Consider the following 19,166-nt stretch of genomic DNA (forward strand, 5'->3'; position numbering starts at 1 on the left):
GCAGCGTATAATTTTATGGTTGCTAACAGAGGAACGAAGCATTCCGTGTTTTTACTGCCAAACAGTCGTTATACTGTAAGCTTTTTGCACGTAGATAGATAAAATCGTTGATCATTTACTGTAGGAAGCATTGCAGCTCATAGACACTAATTCTACACTGCAGAAAAAGTCTTGTCAAACAGATCGCTCTTACTATTTCCATAGGCGTAATGACAAATTTTGTTACACTTGTGGCCCTTGTGTATCTCTGTCAGTCATTTTCGTCTTTGACAGTGCAGTCATACAAGACAGAATTCCGTAAAGATTTATCGTTTTCATCTTGCGGTTAAAGCTCACTCTTGTGGTCGAGTTTGCTTACAAATAAATTTGCTTTTAGGTAGATTCCGGCTTGTGCCAACACAATTTTAATTCTTTTGACCCAGGCATGTTTCGCTGAAGTTACAGCATGATCAATGAGTTTTTCATTTTCTTTCGCTGAAGTTGCAGCAACAAGAAAGCATGTGGTAACAAGAAAGAAAATAAAAAAGATCTAACATTCTGTGTGGCGCCTGTTTGTTCTATATCGTGTCTCCCTACCACTTTCGCGCAAGGACGCTCTGAGCGTGTTTTTTAGGGAATTGACTAGTTTGAACCTGGGACCTCTTGCTGGTAAGGAGACGCCAGACCACACATGACATGTAGAGTTCAGAAGAGTTCAGTGAGACTAGCGATGATATAACCAAATACTTAATGATTTCAGTGTCAGCTCCACTGCACTCTCTGTAAAAGAATCTTAATACTAACTAAATTTAGTGGAAGGGGTTCAAGGCTTTCTTATTTTTAGTTAGCTGTAAAATAACGTCGAAAAAGCAGTTAAGTTTACCATTGGAAATTTTATTCAACTCACAAAACATTGTTTATAAATTGCACTATTGATAAAAGGAAATGTTTTAATACAGGATGGTAAAAACCAACTGCGTTCAACAAAAATGTGAACGAATATTCCCTGAATGGGTTTCCAAGTTCTGCAATGGATCGAAGGATGACCTATGCCATATCACATCTATAATTTAGGTTTAAATCAAGTTTTGCAAAAGAGAAAATTATCAAAATGGTCTACAGTGACCCTCAATTATCTTTAATTACTTATCTAACTTGTCGTAAATTACAGTGGCTGATGTGGCTTCTCAATAACTATATAACAGAAAAATCATCGCGTTTCAGATTTTTACTTCAAGTGGTAAATGTGAACACCATGAGCTTTCATTGACGATCGACACTAGTATTACGCAAAAAGGGGGTGTAACAGATGAGACTTCTGCAGTTCTGAGTGAAGCTTTATGCGCTGTTATGCGGCATCGCGTGCATTCATTACCTTGTCGGTGTTCGTCAGGCGGCGGCGGGCAGCACAGCTCCGCTCACCTCGCCGCCTCGGAAGCAACTCTCTCCTACCTTCTCCTTACTACCATTTAACGAAGTTGGTTTAAAAAGATATCTGGCTGTGTTTTCATCTGACCAATCAGGGTCTGAATGTTAACCTTAAGCTCCGCCTACAAAAATTCTGTCTATCCAATGAGAAACGTTATACTTTTCGTGGTGGGGCAATGTTTTTAAAGTTTGCAACGTAACAGAGACGCGAAAAAGTCTCACACTAAAACTTGCAGCTGGTGTGGTTCTTTTAGTGTTATCGTAAGATCTATACTGTTCTCCTGGAGGGCTCTATCTTTTAACATGGGCTGGGGGGTGGTCCTGACGTAACAGAGACGCGAAAAAGTCTCACGCTAAAACTTGCGGTTGGGGTGGCCCTTTTTGTGTTATCGTAAGATCTATACTGTTCTTCTGGAGGGCTCTAGCTTTTAACATGGGGTAAATGGAAATGTCGTGTGGCTAGGGCCTCCCATCGGGTAGACCGTTCGCCTGGTGCAGGTCTTTCGATTTGACGCCACTTCGGCGACCTGCGTGTCGATGGGGTGGGGGGTGGTCCTGACGTAACAGAGACGCGAAAAAGTCTCACGCTAAAACTTGCGGCTGGGGTGTGGTCCTAGCGGTTAGCTGGCGACGTGGGTGTCCGTCCCTTATCGTAGGGCCTTCTAACTTAACACGGTTCTGCTCTCGGCTTCTGTTCTCGTTTCTCCCCTCGGAACTGCGTCTGTCTCACGGTGGGAAGGTATGACATGCATTTAGGCATTCTTGTGTTAGTCTGTGGTATTCCATTTGCTCACTCGTTACTCGTATTACTTTGGTTAATTTAATGTCACGATTTATTCGGAGCTATGTGACATACTACTGGATTTGCTTGTGATGTCAGGGTTTTCATGGAAGGTGTTGGATTTGCCTGACACCTTACAAAGACGCTAATGATTTTGTAACTTCATCGAAACATGTCTGGCCAAAAAAATAAATAAATAAAAAAAAATTGCTCAAGGCGAAACCTACCCGTTTTAGTGATTCGAATTTTTAAGTATCCCAGTGAAACAAAAGTTTCTAGAGCCACAATGATTCATCAAAAATACATTTTACGTTGAAAGGAGAAGATTTTCGAACCTAAATGAGTAATAACTTCTACTATGAATATTTCAGCAGAAATCTCTTCCATCGCTCTTAGCTAAAATACGTAAAACTTATTTTTTCAAGTAGTCATCGTTATTTTCAGAACATTGAATTATGTGACTCGATTGTCGGACTAACATACTGCTTCGTACCAGATTGTATCATTTACTGCCACATTTTAATATCAGCTGTGTAGGAACTGTATTTGCTTTAATTTGCTATTCGCTAATATATTATAAGTACTGCTTTAGTATCACTTACCATATCCACATCTTGTTAGAGTCGGTACGTGTCTACATTTCACTTTGCGATGCTACGTAATTGTACATCCCGCTAGCGGTTGGTAGAAACATGGCGGCCGCTGGAGAATTAGTCACTCAATATTATATAGGCTCTTTATCCTAGAAAAGGTATCAGAGTTTGTTGGTTTCTCTGACGACACTGCCTTCTTGGTGTCGGCTGAGTTCACGCCTGATATACTGTCCACCTCCTTGGTGATACATGTTGCAAGTGGCAATTCGTTAAACGAACTTTATCTAGATACGTGCAATTCATGTTGTATAGAAATAATACTTAGGTAAAGGGTGGGCATAAAGGCCACCCCAAGGTCTGCCGATTTTTTTAGTTAAGTTGCAACCGATCTAGGATCTCTAAAATTCAGGGTGTCCATTGAGTCTAACTTCTCACCCGCCTGATTTTTTCATTCTCGCTGGTCAAAAGGAAAGCACCTGAATAATCAACAATCTGAGAAATACCCGAGTGATTATAGTGCTCAACGGGCTTGAGGATAATGGTCACATAGATAAAAAGAGCTACATAGTGTGAATACTCGTTTTAACTTTAAAAAATTGTATTTAGAGGAAATATATCTTATGTACAGTACAAACTGTGTGTTGAGAGGATAAAATGGATTACATAATATAATTATAATTTATTTTTTCAAGAAAAAGTCATTATTATTAGAAAAAATGAAATAATGGAAAAATTTTAGGCCAGTTTTCGCACAAGTAGTCACTTTTGTCCTCACAACTAGCCGCGGACTGTCAGCGGCGATTGACCACAACCTCAGTATTGGAAAGCAGCAATCCACCGCTTTCCAACATTTCTGGTCTCTTTATTAACGTTACGTGTAAGTTTATTTCTCTAGATCACCTCAAATACCTCGCTTCACAGATCCTTAACTATCATACCGAGAAATATTATCTGTAATAAAAAGAGATGGTAGTAAATTTCCTTTTCTTGTTTTGAGGTAAAAATGACTGAAACCCTCCAGATACCTTCTGGTTCTCAGTATTTAATATTTGTTCAGGTAGATAATAGTAACAACAGAAGAAAGAGTTTTAATTCTGGGCAGGCATATTGGCCACCGGCTGGCTGTTGTGCCCACTTGGACGCCATTTTACAATAGTTGGTTTTAGTTGGCCATTGTCTCTGATGAAGCAATCTTCGACGTGAGGATTTGTCGGCAAGTAGCCACTCTAAAACCACGATTATGTTAGAAAAACCTAAGTTGTTATGTAAATTTGTAATAATTACGTGAAGTGAGAACTTACCCTAGATTAAAGGGTCTCAAAACTATACAAAACGTGACTGCGAGATAACACAACGTTCTGGCTCCTTCAAATGACTATGCCTAGCTGGTGTGTTTCGAGTGACATCTTTGTGCAGTTTCTGCAAGACAACAGCACTGTACGGACTCACAAACAGAAGTGGCTGCTATGAGCCGACTGGCCGTGGTGCCCGCCCTTCCCCTACTTACAACTGTTATGAAACCCAATGTTTTTCATTGTACTATGCAGGCCTGTGAGGCCGGTGTTTATATCCTTGGTGAGGCTTATATTATGGGCATCTGTCTCGGCAAAACGCATGTTCCTGTGGCCAACGTTCCTTCTCAAACTCCTGGACTCAGGCTCATAGTTTATGAAGACGTAGTTAGCTAATTTTCTAACGTAAATTTGTTTAGTTAACCGAAACAAATGAGCTGTTTATTAGTAACAGCGCAACGTCTATATCACCCCTGTGAATCTCTTCATGCCGCGCGGGATTACTCGAGCAGGCTAAGGCGCTGCAGTCATGGGCTGTGCGGCTGGTTCCGGAGGAGGTTCGAGTCCTTCCTCGGGCATGGGTGTGTGTGTTTTCCTTAGGATAATTTTGGTTAAGTAGTGTGTAAGCTTAGGGACTGATGACCTTAGCAGTTAAGTCCCATAAGATTTCACACACATTTGAACACATTTTGAATCTCTTCCGCAGTAGGGTTTGAAAGGTTCGAGAGTGACAAATGCCCCAGAGCGCGGTCTATTGTCACCACCCCCCACAAAAAGAAAACAAGATAACATGTCACCGAAGATAGATATGTTTTCCTCATTGTGAACATGTAGCCATATTTAATTGTGGATTACGTTAAGCACTCTCTAAACTGACTCGTTCCACGCCATTTCGATATGTTGTACAGAGGACCTGTGACCATGCCACTGAACTAAACTCATGAGGTTGCAGAAGTATTGCCTGAATTTGCACCTTCATTTTCGAGTATCTACGCGAATGTAGCTCACTAAAAATGAATATATCACATTCAGTCGAACTCCAGCATGATTCCTAGTTTGACTTTGCGTCAACTGGAGCTTCCACAGCCTAAAGGCAGCCGAAATTTGAACTTTGAGGTCCTAATTAAGCTCGTCTTTCCCCCGACTTCCAACATTCCAGTATCATCCCAGCGGAAAATACGGCTTGCTAACCATTTGATTTTTTACAGTCTGCAAAGCGCGTAACAAATGCTCGGTACAACAGCCTCGCTTTTCTCTACATTACTGGCAATTGCAACGTCATAGGCATTCCAAACGCGTTCTTCACTTCTAACTGTGTATAAGCAGTTACATTCGTTAACTTTTTACCGAAGCCTCGCAATGTTGGGAAAAATGTTTCTCTTTAACCTATCATGCACAGTGTATTAAATTAGGACCAAGGATACTTAGAATACTCGGTATCTTTAGCCCAACTATACTTGCATCGGACCTAGCATATCAAAAATTGCCTCTGGTTTTAACAAAACACCCTCATCTGCAGGACAAACCAGTAGGCATTGTTCAGATGCGATTACCGTTCTAACGTCTGGGTATGGACACGTGATAAGCGGAGAAGCATAATTTTGACAGAGCTATGATGATGCTACCAGATCTGATCTGCATGAGTAGTAGTGGGATCAAAGTTGTCCACAAAAGAAAAAAAGAAAGAAAATCCTGAATGCTAAAAGCGATCAAAACACTGAGGAAATGAACAAGTGTTCAGGTGGAAGCCTCGTTACGACTCTTGGCTTATCTCTGACTGGGTGGAGTACTACATCCCTGATGTCGATGGATAATAAGAGCACACTTTGGTTTGTGGAGTGTAAATCTGCCCGCTGCTAGCCTCAGCACTAGCTGGAGTGCCACTTCACAGCTCACTGCAGATACTCCTCATGCGGAAAGTGGGACATTCGCGAAGTTATTTGTGTCAAAGGGTATTCTATTTGCATTAAAAGTGTAATAACATTTGACAAAACACCATCTTTTTCTTTGGCGAAAGCGTTAGAATATGCGGCCAAGGATGTGAAATCAGAGGGCTCCATAACGAAGCTATCCTAGTCCAGACATCGACATTCCTCATAAACTGCGAATATTGCTCTGTAATTAAAGGTCATCACACTTTCCAATTTCTTGTGGATGCTACAACCTTTAAGAATAGTGTTGCTATTAACATGTGTGTATCAGCGAATGAATGGTTCAGCGAAAGATTTCGACCTACAAAAAAAAAATAATGAGTCCAGTTAATGAAGAGACTGATAAAAATTAGATCTAATAAAACTACGTGTGATTATCAGTGATAATAAAAGGCTTTTAAGAGGCAGTTCTACCGCAAGAAGTGTTCAACGGTTCAAAGATACAGTTACACGAAATCGGGATGTAAGTGCGAACCTGCGTGTGGCAGAGGCATCGATATGCCGGGAGCTGCATGCTACTTTTCACAAGTTTGTGTTAAATTCTTTGGCTGTAACACAGTGCTCAGACAAGACTTCTCTGTCTTGTAAAGAAACAAATGTTCAGTGCCTCAAGGCCACCAGGAGGAAACTCTATGCCTTCAGTTCAGCTCGGTAGCCAAACTTTTCCAGGCAGGTGAGGTGACTTGTTCTACATTCGAAAAGAAGGAAGGAAGGAAGATTGTGTCATTAAAGACGGTATATAATCTCGTATTGGGGAAGGATGGGGGAAGGAAATCGGCCGTGCGCTTTCAAAGGAACCATCCCGACATTGGTCTTACTCGATTTCGGGAAATCAAAAAAATGGTTCAAATGGCTCTGAGCACTATGGGACTTACATCTATGGCCATCAGTCCCCTAGAACTTAGAACTACTTAAACCTAACTAACCTAAGGACAGCACACAACACCCAGCCATCACGAGGCAGAGAAAATCCCTGACCCCGCCGGGAATCGAACCCGGGAACCCGGGCGTGGGAAGCGAGAACGCTACCGCACGACCACGAGATGCGGGCACTTTTGGTTCAGTAATGATGAATCTTATATCTACCTCTACATCCAAGTTGACTATTACATTGTCTCCTCACTCAGCTTTTAATCACGACCCCATCCATTCAGTTATGTTATGACAGCTCAAACACACGTTAACGTAATCACCTTCAGTTTTCCAACTTACCATTCCAGCTTTCATATGCTGGTCTTGTTGTGGAGGTTATTGCGACGATCTTTCCAACGCTGTCATCGTATTCCTTGACGTCACAACGACTTCCTAGGCCATTTGGAAACAGCTGATTGGATACTTGCCTCATTGGCGCTTCTGGGGATGTCTCTCCATCTTCACATTCGATATACACCTAAATCTACATTCGGCAAGCCTCGCGGGGTGTTTCGGAATTCCCAAAAACTATTACTCTCTTCCGTTAGCAGATTTTGTGGAAGAAAGATCCTCGATACCATACTATGTGTGCCATCGTTCCTCTAATCTTCCCTCGCGTGTTCCAACGCGGCAACGGAATTTATTGTCGCCGTTGCCATAGTGTCAGCAACATGGATCAGAACCTCATTTTCCACCTAATAACTCAACTGTGACGTCTGTTGCTTCTGTGACCACTATCACTACACCTTTACTCTCATTAGTTCATGTATTACAAAAATGGTTCAAATGGCTCTGAGCACTATGGGACTTAACAGCTGTGGTCATCAGTCCCCTAGAACTTAGAACTACTTAAACCTAACTAATCTAAGGACGTCACACACATCCATGCCCGAGGCAGGATTCGAACCTGCGACCGTAGCAGTCGCGCGGTTCCGGACTGAGCGCCTAGAACCGCTCGGCCACCACGGCCGGCCATTCATTACAGCCAGTGTATATATTTAAATTACTTAATGCGGTTTTTAGCTGCAGGAGCCGTCCTGAACTGCTCCGGTAGGTAGCTATTGTCTACTGGATTGCTTGGGCGTAGCTCGGCATGTCAGGAGAATTTCTATTGTAGCAGTCGATACGAAAGTGCCAAAAAACGTTTTCCACCACATTCATATTAGCATAGTTAGCTTTTTTCCCTGGAAATCTCTTTCTTAATATCTCTTTTGAACACAAGGGAACGCTGCGTATCTGTGTATGAAGGAAAAGGTAAACCTGCGTCTCTAGTACAGTTCTGTGTGATCAACCGTGCACGGAACAATGCGGCTTATGTACAGTGTCAGTCTGTCAATATGCCTCGAAAGGCTATTTTAAGCTTATCATGAGATACGAAACAATGAAGAGTTGCCTCTTAGTGGTCACCCCGGATCAACAACAGCTGCTGGTTACTACCTACGTATTACGGCTCGTACGTTGCACGAGAAGAATGCAGCAGACCTGCGCACCACCTTTTTTGAAGCAGCTGGGAAGACTGTGTCGACACGCAGTGTGCAGTCGTATCCCCACGATCAATTTCGTGTCTAGGCGTCCGTTACGTACAGTATCCCTCAGCACTTTGGCGAGCAAAGAAAGGTTGGCAAGGGAGCACCTGAAATTGAACCTAGATCAATGGCGTTCGATTCTCTTCACCTACGAGTATAGGATTTGTCTGACACTTCATAAGCGTTGTGGGACAGTGTACAATCGGGCAAGTACCACTTCACATCTCAGGGGTTCAGCAGGGAGGCGGGTCAGACATGTTTTGGACCCGTCTCATGCATGAATGTCTGGCCTCCTTTCATCGCTCATCGCTATCGAGGGAATTTGAGGACTGTGCAGTATCGGGACAGGATTCACCAACCTATTGACCAGCCCTGCAATCATTTTTTCGGCCGTGGCTTCTTCGTTCAAAACGATATTACAGAGACACACCGCGCCCAACTTGTCAACACTTTTCACCAGGAGACTGGAATCAACCGAATGGAATGGCCTGTGGTATCTGCTGACATGATCCCGATTGGGCATGCTTGGGAACAGCTGGACCTCATAGTGCGTCGTCGCAAGAACTCTCCTCACACATTCAATGACTTCGGGAGGGGCACAGACGAAGAACTGGACAGGTTCGAGCATTAACATCTCGACCAACTTGTGAACAGTATGCCAAGGACAACCAAAGCACGTTAAAATACTCAGTATAGAGTATTTCCTAGTCGAAGATATTGATTTCAGAGCTGTGCAAAGTTGCGAACTTCCGAACCGATATCTTTTATTTTGGTTATCGGTATGTTCTTATTTCGCAGTTGAGCTACTTTTTAAATTCGTAAGTCTTGCTATTTCATTCGATACTCTACTTCAGTCTAACTCCACAGACGTTCGCCCATTTGTGGGTGGTACAAAACATATTTTGAATGGTTTATTACTCTCTGTGACATGAAACCACTCGCACTTACGCGGCAGAGAGCTTCGTGAACTGTTTGTATTTCCTTCGGTGATGGCCGACCTAATCAGCAACTGGCAGGAAAGACGAGATTCTGTCTGGTGACTGAATCACTCTCTGAACTTCTTTTATAGTCCGGCTTCAATACAGTCGAAGATGCGTCAACTCGACCCATTCTTCAATGCTGTTTTCGGGTCCTGCGTCCTCTGTGTACACATATATTCTAGTCTCTTAGAAAATACCATGCCACTCACCCACTGTATTCACTAGCACATTTTATATTGTAATTTACGAGATGTCATCGCTGCGTAAATAAGTGAATGCATTAACCACTCGTCATGCAAGACTTCAACAGTGTATGTGTTAACTGAAGGACAGATGTAGTGTATGGAGACAAAGTTCGCATTCAAATGTCAGAAAACGGTAGATCTATTTTATGAAGGCTGATTCTTCGCTAATAACCTCGAAGGTTAAAGCGCTGAACACAACATATAAACAAAGATAAGATTTAAATCTCTCCTCGTACTCACGGGGTACAAAACACACGCAAAACTTCGCAGCTCGTGGTCGTGCGGTAGCGTTCTCGCTTCCCACGCCCGGGTTCCCGGGTTCGATTCCCGGCGGGGTCAGGGATTTTCTCTGCCTCGTGATGACTGGATGTTGTGTGATGTCCTTAGGTTAGTTCGGTTTAAGTAGTTCTAAGTTCTAGGGGACTGATGACCATAGATGTTTAGTCCCATAGTGCTCAGAGCCATTTGAACCATTTGAACACACGCAAAAATCACCCTCGAAATCTGCCACTTCTGTCAGGAATGGTAGCGCTCCGTGTATGATGTCTGACGTGTGCTTTTACGAATGTGTTTGCCCTGCTATTTTGTCATAGATTTATCGACAGTTATTCTGCGTCGTTTTTATCTGTGTTAAATGTTAATGTTTTACGATCTTCTATACATCTGTGTTATTCATTTTGTTCAATTCTTTCCTTTCGATTTTGTACCTTATCATTGTTTCAATAAATGTTAACCACACTCGTCTCTATTTTATGTGAAGAGCGCCAATGACTGGTCATTGACTTTTATTGCAACAGTTACTGTGATGACACTTCTGAATCATATAGGCAATAGTATTCCGTAGGAGAATGATGCATGGTGCGACTGGTTTATTTTGACCAGTGCTTGTAGGGTGGATCACCAACGCGTTGCAATGCGCATTTTACTTGATTTTACACTTTGGTCTAGTATGGTCGAGCGACCTACGTCGTTCACAGACGCATTTCACTGATCGACCATGCAGCTATCAACAGGCCACTGAGGTCAAAATGAATGATACAGTGCCTTCTGGAGAAGAGACTAAAGCGTTGTAACTTAGATTTGGGCTGTGAGTTCAGAAAATTCCTGAACGTTGTCGGCACACCGAGTTCATAAATCTCCACCAGTTCGTACCTCATGGCTCAAATACATGATCTGATATTCTGAACCACAAACCCTATTATATTTTCCTGTTTTAATATACTGAATATGATTCGTTGAGACGATAAGATGCATTGAGAAGTGATTTAGTAAGAGAATATTCCTTACATAACATTTGTAGAAATTCATTTTGAAAAGTTTTTTAGGCAGTCTCTAACATTTTAAAGTCTCAGAAGTCGATGCACAAATTTTTAATTCTAAACCAGAGCATGACACTGAATAATAACCTCGTCACTACTGTCTTCAAACTGAACTAAAACCACATGCAGAAATAGTTATATTTCTATCCTTTAGAGTCCTTTTGTTTTAATGGCAGCGTATTTCGTGTTCTGGCCCATTTTGTGTCGTGCTTTATTATAGGAAGTGTCTTCTTAAGTGGTCATATACAAATATTTTAATTGTTTTCTTGGTGCACACCTGTAAAACCGTCAGTAAACAATTATTTTAGGCCTTCATCACTTGCTTTAGCGTCCACAGTTATAACATGTATTATATCTTGTTAAGACTAATGAATACACATACGTAAGACGTGAGGTACCTTTCAATTTTGCTGGAAGTACAACAGTATTAGAGACGGCATAGGAGACTTCTACACTTTGAGCTACTGAACAAATATACTTCATATCAGCTTTCTCTACTTTTATTTCTTTCTTCGCTACGGTCTATCAATGTGACTTGTGATTAGGAAGCGTCCTCTTAACCATTTGCGCGGAATTTTTTTTTTCACTATGAATACATTATAAATATATAGTGTGGTCCATTGATAGTGACCGGGCCAAATATCTCAAGAAATAAGCATCAAACGAAAAAACTACAAAGAACGAAACTCGTCTAGCTTGAAGGGGGAAACCAGATGGCGCTATGGTTGGCCTGCTAGATGGCGCTGCCATAGGTCAAACGGATATCAACTGCGTTTTTTTAAAATAGGAACCCTCATTTTTATTACATATTCGTGAAGTACGTAGAGAAATATGAATGTTTTAGTTGGACCACTTTTTTCGCTTTGTGACAGATGGCGCTGAAATATTCACAAAAGGTGTAAGTACGTGGTATCACTTAACATTCCACCAGTGCGGACGGTATTTGCTTCGCGGTACATTACCCGTGTTAAAATGGACCGTTTACCAATTGCGGAAAAGGTTGATATCGTGTTGATGTAGGGCTATTGTGATCAAAATACCCAATGGGAGTGTGCTATGTATGCTGCTCGGTATCCTGGACGACATCATCCAAGTGTCCGGACCGTTCGCCGGATAGTTACGTTATTTAAGGAAACAGGAAGAGTTCAGCCACATGTGAAATGTCAACCATGATCTGTAACAAATGATGATGCCCAAGTAGATGTTTTAGCTGCTGTCGCGGCTAATCCGCACATCAGTAGAAGACAAATTGCGCGAGAATGGGGAATCTCAAAAACGTCGGTGTTGAGAACGCTACATCAATATCGATTGCACCCGTACCATATTAATATGCACCAGGAATTGCATGGCGACGACTTTGAACGTCGTGTACAGTTCTCCCACTGGGCACAAGAGAAATTACGGGACGATGACAGATTTTTTGCACGTGTTCTATTTAGTGACGAAACGCCATTCACCAACTGCGGTAACGTTAACCGGCATAATATGCGCTATTGGGCAAAGGAAAATCCACGATGGCTGCGACACGTGGAACATCAGCGAACTTGGCGGGTTAATTTATGGTGCGGCATTATGGGAGGAAGGATAATTGACCCCCATTTTATCGGTGGCAATCTAAATGGCGCAATGTATGCTGATTTCCTACGTAATGTTCTACCGGTGTTACTACAAGATGTTTCACTGCATGTCAGAATGGCGATGTACTTCCAACATGATGGATGTCCGTAACATAGCCCGCGTGCGGTTGAAGCGGTATAGAGTAGCATGTTTCATGTTTTGTGACTATGGCCTGCACGTTCACCGGATCTGACGTCCCCAGATTTCTTTTTGTGGGGAAAGTTGAAGGATATTTGCTATCGAGATCCACCGACAACGCCTGACAACATGCGTCAGCGCATTGTCAATGCATGTGAGAACATTACGGAGGGCAAACTTCTCGCTGTTGAGAGGAATGTCGTTACACGTATTGCCAAATGCATTGAGGTTGACGGACATCATTCTGGGCATTTATTGCATTAATGTGGTATTTACAGGTAATCACGCTGTAACAGCATGCGTTCTCAGAAATGATAAGTTCACAAAGGTACATGTATCACACTGGAACAAACGAAATAAAATGTCCAAACGTATTTTTTTTTTTCCTTTATTGTGATTTCATGCCCCTGCCCCATATGGGCAGGGGAGGGCTGTCAGCAGCACAATCCGCCGCTCTTCAGCCGAGTGACATGACAACTAAAACAAGAATAAAATAATACATACATAAGGAGGTAAAAAAAGGGGAACATAAAACAGAGTAAGGGGAGAAAATGGAGGTAAAAATCACTGACATGTAGAAGGTCATTGGGGACAGTTAAAAAAGTCACCAGAAAGTTAAAAAACACAGTTGGCGATTCTTAAAACACAGAGAAGACACTGGATGCACATGCACAGGTTAAAAGTTGGCCACAGTATTAAAAACACTCCGAAGACAACACACTTAAAACCCACGTGGAGCACACACGACGAAGAGTAAAACTACCAGGCGGGACCTGCCGAGGGAAAGGGCAGAGAGGAGGGAAAAGGAGGGGAGAGCATGGGGCAGCTGGGGAAGCGGCGGGAGGAAGAGAGGAGGGGCAACTGTGGGTTCACGAAGAGGCAGGAAACACATGGGGCGGGAGAGGAAAAGGGAAGACAGGGCAGGAGGGAGCGCAGAGACACCGAAAGAAGGCACAAGAGATGAATGGGGAGTAGGAGGGGAAATCCGCTGAGAAGGAGGGAGGGGGAGGAGAGGGAGCCCTGAGGAGGAGGCAGGAAGAGGGGGTTAGAGTTGGTAGGAAGGGTAGATGTCAGGGCGAAGCTCATCATCCGGGAGTGGTAGACGTCCAAACGTACCTATGTTCTGTATTTTAATTTAAAAAACCTACCTGTTGTCAACTGTTCTTCTAAAATTGTAAGCCATATGTTTGTGACTATTACAGCGCCATCTGTCACAAATCGAAAAAAGTGGTCCACCTAAAACATTCATATTTCATTACGTACTACACGAATATGTAATAAAAAATGAGGGTTTCTATTTAAAAAAAAAACAGTTGATATCCGTTTGACCTATGACAGCGCCATCTAGCGGGCCAACCATAGCGCCATCTGGTTTCCCCCCTCAAGCTAGACAAGTTTCGTTCTTTGTAGTTTTTTCGTTTGACGCTTATTTCGTGAGATATTTGTCCCGGGCACGATCAATGGACCACCCTGTACATAACAAGCGACTGTCGTTCGTAAATACTGTCAGAGGGTGTTGTTTCAGGTAATCAGTAACATTACAGATTACATTTGCCTCATTTTTTAGTATACTGTACTTAATACGAATTTTAGGTACAGCAGCGAAAAGAACCCAATTGAAATTCGCTGCTGTATACAACCGTCCTGAAATCTGCTCTGACGCTGTTTCATGGTCTGACGGAACAAATAGTTCATTCTTCTTTTTTAATTTCCCATATCTCCAGATTACCGTACATGTAAATAGATGCTATATTGTTGAATCACTCTTAAACTGACACCAACTAAAGAAATTTCTTAAGGAACCTATACGTAAAAGCAACAGAGAATGTGTAACGTTTCATTCTTTCTCTCTTCCTTTTCACTTTATTTCAGAAAAAAAGTACAGTTTGCCTTACAAGCGAAATGTACACAGTTATTATTTACATTATTATTTTCGTAGCAAAAACAAGAAAGGATCACGACCTGAAGGTACATAGTCCCACATGAGCTCGGCCTATGAGTTCCACCTCTTTGTGATGTGTTATACTTTTTGGACAACGATATTTGCATGGAAACATTATTTTTGTCCACAATCGGCTGCGCTTTACATAAATATACATTTACAGTCAACAGACGAAGAAACAAACAGAAAAATTCAATTCAGCATGTTTAGGCCTCTTTACGCTTCATTGTCCCGACCAACACACTTACTCTGCATCAGTTAGCGCCACATAATTAATAATATACTCTCTTCCTTTACTTCCCGCTTGAGATAATTCGGTGAAAAACTGGTTAAAAAATATCATTACATTTTCCAAACACCTACTGTAGTACTTCATAAAGTTAATTGTCAGCTAATGTGTTACTGTTTGTTTACGTTCAACTTGCATTTAAATAGAACGCATGTTAAACGTGAAGGCATTGAAGCTTACTGCTTCCAGCTGACCGCATATTACCGCAAATCGACAAAACATGCTCCTGCTTCCTTTCTTCCTCTTCGTCTTTTGTTTTGTTCTTACTTTAGTCAGTGCTGATTGCTCTCCTGTTGCAGGCATTGGATTTGGACTGATCTACCTGCCAGCGGTAGTATGCGTCGGATACTACTTTGAGACCAAACGGTCGCTGGCTACTGGAATTGCAGTGTGCGGCTCTGGTTTCGGCACATTTGCATTTGCGCCAGTTGCTACGATACTGCTAGAAACCTTCGGCTGGAAAGGTTCTAACCTCGTACTCGCTGGAGTTATTCTTAATTGTGCCGTAAGTTGGATTTATTCTACTGCAACATTATATCCGATTTGCGTTGAAGATTTGCACGTTCCGTTCAGTTGACTCAGTAATTAATTACTACATTAATTAAGAAAATGAAACTGAATGCATAACTAAATTAACTATCATTTCACTGAAATTAATTAATATATATGGCGCATTAAATGGCTCTGCTTAAATATTATCTTCTGAATTATTTGCAACGTTATAATTTTGTTTCTGTTTTAAGTTTTTCTTCCAGCCAATACTTCAGGTCTTTCACTGATCTAGACAGTGCACATAAGTAATAACAATACGGCATTATAGCCGCTTATCTAATACCGAATAGTTGCTCATTTCGGCTTCAGCACTGCAGTCATCCGACATGACAGCAATGTAACACAATACCGACACTGATCTTGTGGTATAGCCTTCAATATTCGTGCAGAAGTTGATGTGTCGAGTGACTAGATAAGTTAGTCCACGAAACCGAACAAATGCTGAATGGTATTGAGGTTTAGTCGGTTAGGTGTGCAAATGAGCTGTTAAAATCAGAGCTGCATTCGCCAAATTATTCATACACAAAATAGATGCAGTGGCTAGGTACGTTGCCATCTTGAAAAAGAAATGACGTGAGAAAACGTGTAACGTTACCGAATGCATTCATCCCACAAAAAGGCGGCGATACTGTAAAGGAACCTTGGCTAGCCTCAGGCCACCAAACGTCTTAATCATCGCCTGCAAACACGCCCCACGCCTTAAAAACGCTCCCATTTGCCAGAAATTTGGATACAGGCACGTTCAGTGGACCATTTGATACTCGCGGAGTGGTATGGAAAATGTCAGTCATCTAATCAGTTGACCTGTTTTCGATCAGCAACCTAGTAGGCCTGTTCTTCCCAGATAAGTCCATTTTACAGATAAATCAGAAAACATAAATATTAAATTCAGCATTTAAAAATCTATTCGCACGTGAAGATACTTCCATAGTAATGTTCGACTGTCGCACAGACCCACAAATGAGATGCTTTGACAGTTATTGAAAAACGGTTAAGACAACTCAAAGGGAAAGAAATGCATCAAGCCCTGACGAAATTACAATTGAATTTTACAGCGAGGACATAAGGAAACAGTTTCTTTCCTCGCTCACACTTAGCGATAATCTCTTGCGCAGGTCGCTGCCGTTTGCAAAAAGAGTAAAAGAACAGACGCACAGAATTACAGACCAATATGGCTGTCACCCGCCTGTTGCAAGATCCTAGATCTTATTCTAAGTTTTTCTGGGGGGGGGGGGGGGGGGGAGACGAAGCTTCTCTGAAAGAATCGCTACGGAAAGACCACTTGCGTCAAACACAGATTGCTTTATTCATATATAATACTGTGAAAACCAAAGATACAGGTAAACATGTAGATTGTCTCTTGTGTCTCTTGCAAGATTTCCGAAAGGTCTCTGACGCTGTACCGCGTGGTCGACTAATGACAGAGATACTCCGTCCCCACAGGCTTTGAAGGTCCCAGGGTACCGACCTACCACCGTATCACCCTCAGCCCATAAGTGTCACTGCATCCAGATTTGGAGGGGTATGTGGTTAGCATACCGCTCTCGCGGCCGCTGCTCACGAGGGCTGAGTGCACGCCACTTGCCAACAGCGCTCGGCAGACGATGACGGTTACCTATCCAAGTACTAGTCAAGTCCGACAAAGTTTAACTACGGTGATCTAACGGGAACTGGTGTTATCACTGCGGGAAGGCCGTTGGTTAGTGACAAAGATACTATCATATGAATATGCTACTATCTCCATGAATTTTTGAGTAATAAAACCCATTACGTCATACTGGATGACGAATGTTCAACAGAAGCAAAATTAAAGACCTTGATAACGAGAACCTATTTTTCACGCTGGCGCTTCTACAGCAGCATTTCAAGTTTGTCACTATGTTTCCTTTCATTCACAGATTTCTTCCGTTCTCTCTCTTCATTTTCCTTCTTTCACCAATATCTTTCCATTATCTCCTTTTCTCTCAGCTTCCTGTGCTCCCCAGGTACACTGTCTAATAACTACGTCCAACATTTTCAACAACCCCTATGGATTCTGTCTCGCAGTGGCACTTTTCCACTGTAAAATCGTGCCTGTAACGCTTATTCCTGTGAAGGAATACTGCATGAACATTTCTTTTATCCCTTTCGGTGCATGATTAATACAACATGCGGTGACTATACAGAGATTACGAAAAATAATCCCATCTCCGAAAGGTGTACAATACTTTCACTGTTGTCTCGTAGAGTGGTATCCTGAGGCCCATGCATGATTATACTCTTATCCAGTCTATTAAGCCAGTATTTGTGCCATAAATTAGCACTGTCCTTAGATAATTGTTGTAATACTGTTCATTAATGATCAAGCAAATAGTAGTGTCTGGTCTCGTCCCTTCCTGGTGAAATGTAAAGGAAAAAATTAAAAAATAATATTTTTATTCTCATGATGCGTTTGGAGGTTTCAGAGCCTAATATTCAAGTTCTCACAACTTATTTAGCATCTGTGTTTTGTTTTTCTGTGTTTTTTTGTCTTTAGGATGACATAACAGTGTTCTCCACATGTTTAAATCCTCGCTATCAATCTGTCACATCCCTGCAGGCATACACGTGGCAGTTGCGTTGATCACATCTGCCTCTAAATGGTGGGCCTTTTGTGTGTTTTTGTGGATGTTTTCGTACGTGCACTAGATGCTATGAACAGAACCGTTCTACACGCAGAAGTACATAAGATAAAAGTAATATCAAAGATATTAATCGGAAATTTGGGTACAAAAACTTCTAAGCACTTCGAACTTAAATTTAAAAATATAATAAATGTAATTTAATTGTGTGTTGCTAATAGCTGTTAGTAATCATTCCAGACCTAATAAAAAAAATTATATATAAAATAATCGTCATAAACAATAGTTCAATGAATTAGGACATCTAAACTTACTACAGAGATGTTGTAATTGAATGGTTTGATATAGCTTTATTTTCGTCGCGACCGAAGAAAAAATACAGCATCACACTCTAAAACGGCAGTTTGAAGTTACTACAGCGATACTATCCTCACGTAACTATCCACATATGCACCTACATGATTATTCAGAATATGCAAGACATCGCTTTTAAACCATCTGTCTAACATTCCTCTCTCGAATATCGCTTGGGAAACATGAACACTTACAACTTTCTGTGTGAGCTCTGATCTATCTTACTCTGCTTGCTGTTAAAACTGTAACTTCATGAAGGCGGTAAACAACAAACGTCTAAAGGACGTGAATTTTCACGAAGTAGATAGGAGTAACGCCATCTTCATTCTGTGCATAAAGAAAACTTACACAGTGGGTTTCCCATTCAAAAATTTCATTTCAATGTTGTTTCTTTGTGAGAGGATCGTGTTATGGCTTGTGTACGAAGGAGAAACTTCTATCAGCGTGTGTCGGAATTCGAAAACTGTACGATCTTGGTCTATCCGACTGCGGTTTGTCGTTCCGCAATATTGCTCCTCGAGTCGGCCTCTGTCCCACGACTGTCATGCGAATACGTAATCAATGGGTCCAGAATGGCCATACTTCACGCCGTGCTGCAGCTTAACGACCTCGAGCGACTAGCGTCCGAGAAGACTGACATATTTTGAAATTTGAAATTTGTGGTAATGTCTTATGTGACCAAACTGCT

At 41.8% G+C, this 19,166-nt stretch overlaps 1 protein-coding gene across 1 annotated transcript in view; it reads left to right on the forward strand.

The window, feature by feature from the left end:
• Positions 1–19,166, forward strand: part of LOC124722154 — a 310,300-nt gene that overhangs the window by 215,818 nt on the left and 75,316 nt on the right. The window contains 1 exon segment of the mRNA XM_047247357.1: positions 15,272–15,477. Within this exon segment, the coding sequence (XP_047103313.1) occupies positions 15,272–15,477 (206 nt within the window).

The sequence above is a fragment of the Schistocerca piceifrons genome, chromosome X (assembly GCF_021461385.2).
Source record: "Schistocerca piceifrons isolate TAMUIC-IGC-003096 chromosome X, iqSchPice1.1, whole genome shotgun sequence".
In the NCBI taxonomy this organism is placed as follows: domain Eukaryota; kingdom Metazoa; phylum Arthropoda; class Insecta; order Orthoptera; family Acrididae; genus Schistocerca; species Schistocerca piceifrons.